General features: G+C 42.1%; 1 protein-coding gene across 1 annotated transcript in view; it reads right to left on the reverse strand.

The window, feature by feature from the left end:
• Positions 1-4,623, reverse strand: part of RNFT1 (ring finger protein, transmembrane 1) — a 28,400-nt gene extending 23,777 nt beyond the window's left edge. Inside the window, exon 1 of the mRNA XM_018569785.1 lies at positions 4,423-4,623. Within this exon, the coding sequence (XP_018425287.1) occupies positions 4,423-4,448 (26 nt within the window). The 5' untranslated portion in view covers positions 4,449-4,623. The remainder of the gene's footprint in view (positions 1-4,422) is intronic.
• Positions 4,624-8,805: the final 4,182 nt, after the last annotated feature.

Here is an 8,805-nt window from a genome sequence, read left to right on the forward strand (position 1 = left end):
AGCACAATGTACCATCAGCTATAGATGAATACAAATCCCAGCAATACATTATACACTGTATGTATAATGTATTGCTGGGATTTGTTGTATTCCTCTATAGATGGTGGTATTCTGCATTGCGCTGTATAGGGGACAAATCAAGGAATAATACATTATACAGCGCAATGCGGAATACCACCACCTATAGAGGACTACAACAAATCCCAGCACTAATACATTATACACTGGTGCAATGCCGAATACCACTAGCTATAGAGGACTACAAAACCCAGCAATTGTACATTATACAGCGCAATGCAGAATACCGCCAGCTATAATGTACTATTGCTGGGATTTGTAGTCCTCTATAGCCGGTGCAATTCTGCATTCATTGCTGTATAATTTTTACACTTTTCATTTCACTATATTGCTCACCACACTTTTTTTTTTCTTTTTTACTTCCACCGCTCCTGTGATGGACTGCAATCTCAATACAAACTAGTACTCCCATCACTGGAGCCATTTTTTAAAATGTATTTTATTTTTTATCCGATTAATCGAACTTAATAATCGGCTAACTAATCGATTTTGAAAATAATCATTAGCTGCAGCTCTAATAACAATAAACTGATGAGTAAAATCGTTTTAAGCGTCGCCTATGGGCGTTTTTTGCGGGCGCACACAATTTTAAGGCTTGACATGTATGGTGTCTATTTACCCGACGTGACCCCGCCTTTTATAAGTTTACCAAAAATATGGGTAAGAATAAATGTTTTATAACAATGTAGGGAAACTTTTTTTTTTACATTTACGGTACTTTTTATCTGTCCCCAAAAAATGTTCACATAAATTGCAAGGCTATAGTCCGGTCATGCTGACTGGTGACATTTTCGACTGACTGGTGAGACACCCTAAAATTTTTCAAGATATATATATCTATATATATGTAGATATATCTAGATCGAGATATATATAGACATATATATATCTCGATCTAGATATATCTCGATCGATAGATAGATAGGATAGATAGATCTATCTATATACACACACACACACACACACAAAGACACATACATACATACATACATACACACACACGCACAAAGTAGCATATACAAAAGACTGAGATTTTATAGCGTTTTAAAAGGTGCCCATACACCGTACGATTATCGTATGCGATCGACTTTTTGTACGACAATCGTATAGAGTGCCCGACCGATAGTACTGTACAATCGTACGACTTTTGACGGTCAAGCATGTTTGAAAACTTTGGTCGATTGTACGATGTTCGCATGGTTGGTGGCGTTTCCGTCCGTCAAAAGTCGTACGATTAACACTGCGCATGCGCAAATGAAAAAAATGGCGGTCAATTACCGCTTGTCGCCCAGGTTTTTTTTTTTAAACTACCGCTGATTGAACCTTTTGATAATCGGGGCAGGATGGGGCCGTCGTACGAGTTTCGTCCGATAATCGTAAGGTGTATGGGCACCTTTATAGAAAATCCACATTATTATATAAAAGGTTAAATAGAATGTTTATTTTGGGGGAGGTATATGGACTCAAGATCGTGTATCTACATAAGAACAAATGTGCATAACGGATATAAATAAGATAATAAAACAATAAAGAAATAATATATATTATTAGGGTGGTCTATATGCATAACAAGAAGGAATTGAATCAAATAATCTAATCAATAAATATTATTTTATAACTATAAAGAATACAAATCGAATAATAATGTAATAAATAAATAAAATCAATAGAGCCAAGTCTTATTTAAGGCATGGGCAAATTTGTTGGTACACTTTCAGCTCATTGAAGCAATTGTCTCATGTATACCTGCATGCCTTTGGTATGTCAAAGCAAGGCAAAGAAAGTTTAAAAAAAAAAAAGAAAAAAATTATTGTTTACTCTACAAACATTTTAATGGCCTGTGAAAATGTGTTGGTCTCCCTAGAACAGATTATAAAATCATTTGGATCATAGTGATATTTCAAAACCAACTATTTTCTGTAATTAGTAGCACATATATCATCAATCTTGTACCCAGCCAGCCTACTTAAATAGAGAAAGCAGTCAGTCACTCTGCCATTTGGTACCAGAAAGTTGTCTGAGGAGATCAGAAATAAATATAGATCAGCATGTCAAAAATTAAGGATAAGACCATCTACAAGTAGCTTGATGGTCCTGTGACTACAGTCAGGGCCGGATTTACTCTCTCTGCTGCCCCAAGGCCAGGTTCCTCAATGCGCCCTCCTACCCCCTCCCCCCCCCCCCTCAGACTACAGTTGCTGGATTTGACCCCGGATTGAACAAAAGGATGATGTAAATGGTAGACAATGAGACATGGAGAACTTTTCGGAGAGATATAAGCTGAACTCCAAGGTCAAGGTACCTCAGTGTCTGATCACACCCTCCAATGCTTTTTGAGCGATACGGCTCAAAGGAAGATTCCACATTTGAAAAAAAGAAAAAAAACACAACAACATAAAAGAAAGACTTGAAATAGATAAGAATGCATACTGACAAGCCATAATGCTTCTGGGAGAATGTCCTTTTCGACAGATGATAAAAAACTGGAGATTTTTGGCAAGTCAACAGCTATGTTCACAGATGAAAAGAACATCATACCTACTGTGGTGAAAGCTTGGTTGTGTTTTTGGGATGCTTTTCTGCATCTGGCATAGAATGACTTCAATCTGTGCCGGGTACAATAAAATCTTAAAACTAGCAAGAAATTCTGCCGCACGGCCCCATTGATTTCAAAAGGGGTTACATCCACGTGGCAATCGCTAAAAAAAGGTACATGTACCTATTTGTGCGACATGCAACGTGCAGGTTTTTCAACCGTAAGTCCACGACCGTAATCGCGACGGAAAACCGCACGATCTGCCTGGTGCGACTAGGGAGCCATTAGCAAATAATGGCAATGCCAGCGCAATCAGCGGTGGTGTGCGACTCCAACCGCACAGCCATCCATGCAGTTTTGTGCACGATTGGCGTGTGGTCACGGATCGCCTAAGTGTGAACCTGGCCTGACATATAATGAATATAGTATGTGGCCACTTGCGGATGTCAAGGGCTGCACCTAAAGTCTCATATCTAGCAAATCGATCACTATTGGCATAGATGCTCATAACCCTATATTTAGCTCCACACGTGGATTTCACTTTGTTTCTGTTGAACATGGTAAGGGTATGTACACACCAGCAGCTGCGCTCAACCGCATAGCTGCTGGTGTGCGTGCCCCTGATCAGTGCCGTTGCGCTAAATTGAGCCGCATCGCACTGTTTGCTTTTTTTTTTTTCTGTAAAACTTATTGAAATGTCACAAAGTGACATTTCATTCAGTTCTATGGGGGACACCACAGTGCAATGTGTTTGTACCACGTCTCAATGTGGTGCGCTTACTGCATGCTGTACTTTTTCTAAGTGCCAATATCTCTGGAAGAAAACAAAGATTTGACGTGACAAGACGCTCATGAGCAGATAAATAAGGACCACGCTTAAGCCGAGGCTCCCCGCCCTACTAGGCCAAGTCAAGAAGGTACTCCAGCCCCCAGCAGCGGATCGACAACTGAGCAACCTCTAATAAGTGGGGGGTTGAGCCACCAACAGGGGTCGCACCCAGGGCTGTGCATTGTGGTTTTATACTGCCTAGCGTCCTACTCCTGCAAGTGGCATATAACCCTTCCGTAAAATGAAGATTCAGGTGTGTCCTTCAATTAACAGAAGAGAAATACTTATGTTCTCTCTCCTATAAATAACACCTCCATTAGATGTGACGACGCCAAGGGACTGCCCATTACCAGAATGGAAGGAAGGGAGGGGGATCAGGTAAGTATATCAGCTTTATGTGAGCCCCCCAGACAAAAAGAACATTAAGGGCTAGTTCACACCATAACTGTGTGCGTCTGCGCAGCTGCAGTGCAGTGTTTTTACCACAACTTTGACGAGTTATTATTTTTTAGCTTAAAATGAGCTTTCAGGTGCAGTCCAGTGCTTTTGCATGCATTTTTGCTGCATCCCATTGCGATCAGGTGCAGCTAAAATGAGACAAGCAGTATTTTTTTCTGACTGCATCAGAACGGACCGCACTTTTATGCACAGAGCCCCAGACATCCCATAGGAAAGCATTGTGATGCATTCTGCATCTGGTGTGAGCTAGCCCTTAACCCTAGCAGTGCAGGTGTAGCCCCACAGCAAAGGTAAGTTTCTTGTTTTCCCGCTTGTGCAGTTTTTCTTTAAGAAACCCTTATCCACAAGATGCCAAACAAACAGGAAATAGAACAGAACATACAATTTGACAAATACATGCAGCGTGCGTAAAAATAACATGCTAGTGCTGTTGAATATTTGTGAAAGGCAGGGCCACGGAATGTGACAAAGTGCTAAGCTGAGTGTACCGTGTGTCGGTCTAATGTTTACATATCCTCACCGCTCATAAGACGGCCGGAGCTTCATACTGTCCCGTGAAGCAATGAGCGCAGCAGTCCATGTCCGCCTCTATAACACTCCCCAACACAAGACAAGGCCCCGGCTCAGCTCACAAGTGCTACGCTCTCCCTCAGATTCCGGGTTCTTCGGCCCTGACCTTCTACAGCAGACCACGGCAACAACGTCACGGCTAAGGCGGAGTGTACTTCAGTCTAGTCCGCCGCTGCACGTCATGACGGGAATAACCTGTGTGCGTGGTTGCTAAAGGAAGGGATGGCTGGCGTCCCCGGACCCTAGCAACCGAGTCTTCCATCACCCAGGTAAGTAGTGACTTCTCTACCGTACACGGGACACTTCCCACGGCTGCCTCCGTCTTATTAGACGTACTGCGCCATTGCTTCGGTGTGCTGCACTGGAGGTGCCTGATAGCATTATTTTTAATGTTACAGCGGGACTTCGAATAAAACAAATGCTGGCAGGAAGGATTAATGGAAGAGATATACATACCTGGGAACTGTTGAAAATGTCAATTCCTGAGTATGGGGGTGGATTGGTGGGCGGAACTAAACATGGCATGCTATGGGGGACTTATTAAAGCAGAACTCCGGGCAAAACTTTGATTAACCCTTGTAGTGGGGCTACCCCAGCACTGCAAGGGTTAACGGCTCATTTTTATTTTTTTTCCAACTCCCAAACCGTGGAGTTGGCTTGCTCTAGAGCTGGCCATAAACCTATAAATTATCTGCAGATTTTCTATGGTCAGATGGGAAAAGTGAACAGGTTCCTCCATCTATGCTAAACTGTGTGGATGGAGTAATCTCCACCTGGGCCAAGCCTCAGTATCTTGCTAGTCGTCCCCACTGGCTCTCAAAATACCTGAACAATGCCTGCATCCAATCAGATTGTTCAGGTATATTGACAGCCAGCGGAGCCGACTAGCAAGATACTGAAGCTTGGCCCAGGGGGAGATTCCTCCATCCACACAGCTTGGCATAGATGGAGGAATCTGTTCACTTTTTCCATCTGACAATAGAAAATCTAGAAAATCTGCAGGTAATCTATAGGTGTATGGCCAGCTTTACAGTAATAAGTCTGCAGTAGAAGGTTCAGTTGGACTTTACCAGTACATTTTTACTCAATAACTGCCCTCTGTCACTTAGAAATGTCAAATACTTATGTACATACATTATTTGTAGATTCTAGCTCTACCTTTAATAGCAGGGACCAGGGGTAGGCAAACTCCAGCCGTAGTTCAACTACAAATCGCAATAGTCATTGCAAGACTCTGACAGCCACTGGCATGATTCCGAAAGGCAGATGCATGATGGGATTTGTAGTGTCACCACAGCGGGAGGGCCGGAGTTTGCCTACCCTTAGCATAGACCCTAATAAGTTGTATAGGAAGTTGCAGACATTAAATATAGATCTTGCATTATGTTTGTGGATTAGGGATTTTTTGATGAATAGGCCTCAATCAGTGTTGATGGGTAATTTTTTTTAACTACCTCCCGGCCAGCCGCTGTGTATACACGGCCTGCCGGGAGCTTCTTGGATGTAAACAACAAGTTTTATTAAGGTTTTCCTAATAATAACACAAAAAACCCCAAAAGGATAGGTAGAACAGTATCCAATTTTGGGTACATATAATGGCAGTAGGAATAATACAAAGATCAGACGGCACAGCAATACAGCTATTTCCAAAGACATCAATAAGAGTACAGTCTTCTTGGGATAGAAACAGGAATATAATGCATCAAAGATCATACTGATGTACACAAAAAGGTAAATAGACTTCAATGGGAGAGGCGTAAGGAAGGACAAGGTCTCACTGAGACTAAGGATATCAAAGAGTGGATAGTTCCCTATGATGACGCAAGAGGGAAGATGTAAACAGCGAGACACAAAGATAATAATATGATGTCGGGATCAGCATGCGTATAACTAAGAGTTTGCATATTGAAATCAGGTAGGAAGGGTCAAGCATCTGGCATCTGCCAGCCAACAGGCCCATTGTGAAGAGAAAATATGAATATTAAAATAGTTGATGGGTAATTTTGTCTCAGCCAGTGCTATCATGAATACAGCAGTACTGCAAGGCTGTGTTCTTCGTCCACTTTTGTATGCTCTCTTTACTCACGGTTTTCAGGCCTTGTGATTACATTTGTGGACGACACTGCTATGGTGGGATTAATATCTGACCATAATGAGAGTCGTTATATAGACGAAGTGGAGTCACTAGTACTGCGGTGTCGGAATTATGACTTGCAGCTGAATATTAGGAAAGCTGAAATTATTGTAGATTTTAGAAATAATAAGGATATTGTATATTTGTATTAATATGTATAAACTTTAAATAAAGAATATAAAAAAAAAGAAATAATAAGGAAACATGTTATGGTGAATTAAGCATAGATGGGGAGGAGGTGGAACAAGTGGCTAGTATGGGAGTGCATTTAGCCATGGAATTTCCTGGAGTGTACATATATCTCCCGTGGTGGTGAATGCTCAGAAGCGTTTCTTTTTTCGAAGGATTCTGTGGCAACATGGACTCCCTAAGTACTTGATGGTAAACTTCTGTCATAGCTCAATTAAGAGTATATTGACACATTGCTATACTGTTTGGTATTCTAGTTGTACGGGGGCAGAGCGGAGGAGTTTGCTTCAGGTACTGAGGACAGCTGAATGGATTTTGGGTTCTTCGCTACCTGACTTGAGAGATGTCTATTCAGACCAACTTTTAAAACAGGCTTTAAAGATCAGGAATGATTGTACGCACCCTGGAAATCATTTGTTCACATTGCCTACTTCTGGTAGATTGCGTAAACTATTGACACAAACACATTGGTAGGGTAATAGTTTTTTTTCCGCAGGCAGTAAATAGTTGTTTTTTTAATTTTTATTTAGAGGGATAGGTTGGGAATTTGGGTGGTTTGTGTTTGAATTGTACCTGCCAAGTAAGGAGTATTTATAATATTTGTTTTATAAAGGTATTTGAAGTTGCTTTGAAAATTGTATGTTTTTAAATGTTATATATCATCAAGTTGGGTTTTAGTAAAATGATGTTTCATTTTATTCAGTTGTAGGCTTCATTCACACAGGAGTGCTTGTCCACGCGTATTCGGCCGGCCGAATAAACGCAAAGCCGCTCTAAACAGAAAAAACAATGCACTTTAATGTGCCTTGTTCAGACTTTTGCGGGGGCCACGCGGTGTGAAACCGCATGTCCCGCAAAATAGTCCAAGCGTGAATTTTTTGACAGCATCTGCACGTTCGCGGCTATATAATAGCCGTGAACAAGCAGAATCCATGCGGAAGAAAGATTTCAGCATTGAGCCTAAAGCTGGCCATACACCTGTCAATTTCTTTTGTTCAACCTGCGGGCTAAACGAAAGAAATTGATGTGATTCCTCCATCAACACAAACACAGTGCCGATTGAGGAATCGCCGCTGTTTGCATTGTATTCTGACAGGTGCTGCCAGCACCTGTCAGAATACCCAATCAAAACGGGCAGCTCATTGGCTGTCGGCTCTAATTGTACGCAGATTTTCCAGCCCGCTCCTTCGATCAGCTGAATGCCGGTTGAAAGGGAGCCGACAGCCCCTCACACTGTGCGAATTTCGGTCGGTACATTCAAAACCGGACTAAATTCAGCCAGTGTATGGGCACCTTTTAGAGTGGTTGAGCTAAAATTTATTTTGCTGTATCGTGCATGCAGCGACAAATAAAGTGTCTTATCTTATATTGAATCTGATTGCATGGCTCTTTGTTCTGTTCTGTATAGTGGCTTGATGTGTATAAAATTATTATATTAAGCATTTTATTCACTCAAAGACTAAGATCATGTTTCAGACCATGTTTCATGTTACACACATACAGCATACACTGAGTGGCCAGATTATTATGACCACCTGACGTTTGTAGGCAAATTAGCTATAATTTCGTGATGAAGTTGCTAGAGGGCCAGACCATTATCAATAGGGAAGCAGGTTGTTTACCACGACAGTAGAAGTGATTTTTTTTCTGAAGATATGGGTAAACAATGCAATTTAACAGCCTTTGAACGTGGGATGATTGTTGGCGTGAGCCATGGAGCGAGTATCAGCAAAACAGCAGAATTCCTTAAATGTTCAAGAGCACCTGTTGTTAAAGTATTTAAAGACTGGCGGGGCGTGGCCGGGATGTGAGACTGAGCAGACGTGTCTCACTGCAGCTCCCGACATCCGTGCTACATCCTGACCCTTAGCTGGCTGACAAACCGGCCGAAATACTCACCCAGTACTGTCGGGTGATCCGGTGACTCCTGCCTTCTCCTTGATGCGGACCAGGAGACGATCGACCCGGTCCCGAGCGAGCGGTGGCACTCCAGGCCGGCACGCTGACACG

Source organism: Nanorana parkeri, unplaced genomic scaffold (assembly GCF_000935625.1).
Source record: "Nanorana parkeri isolate BGI_ZX_2015 unplaced genomic scaffold, ASM93562v1 scaffold1397, whole genome shotgun sequence".
Lineage (NCBI taxonomy): Eukaryota > Metazoa > Chordata > Amphibia > Anura > Dicroglossidae > Nanorana > Nanorana parkeri.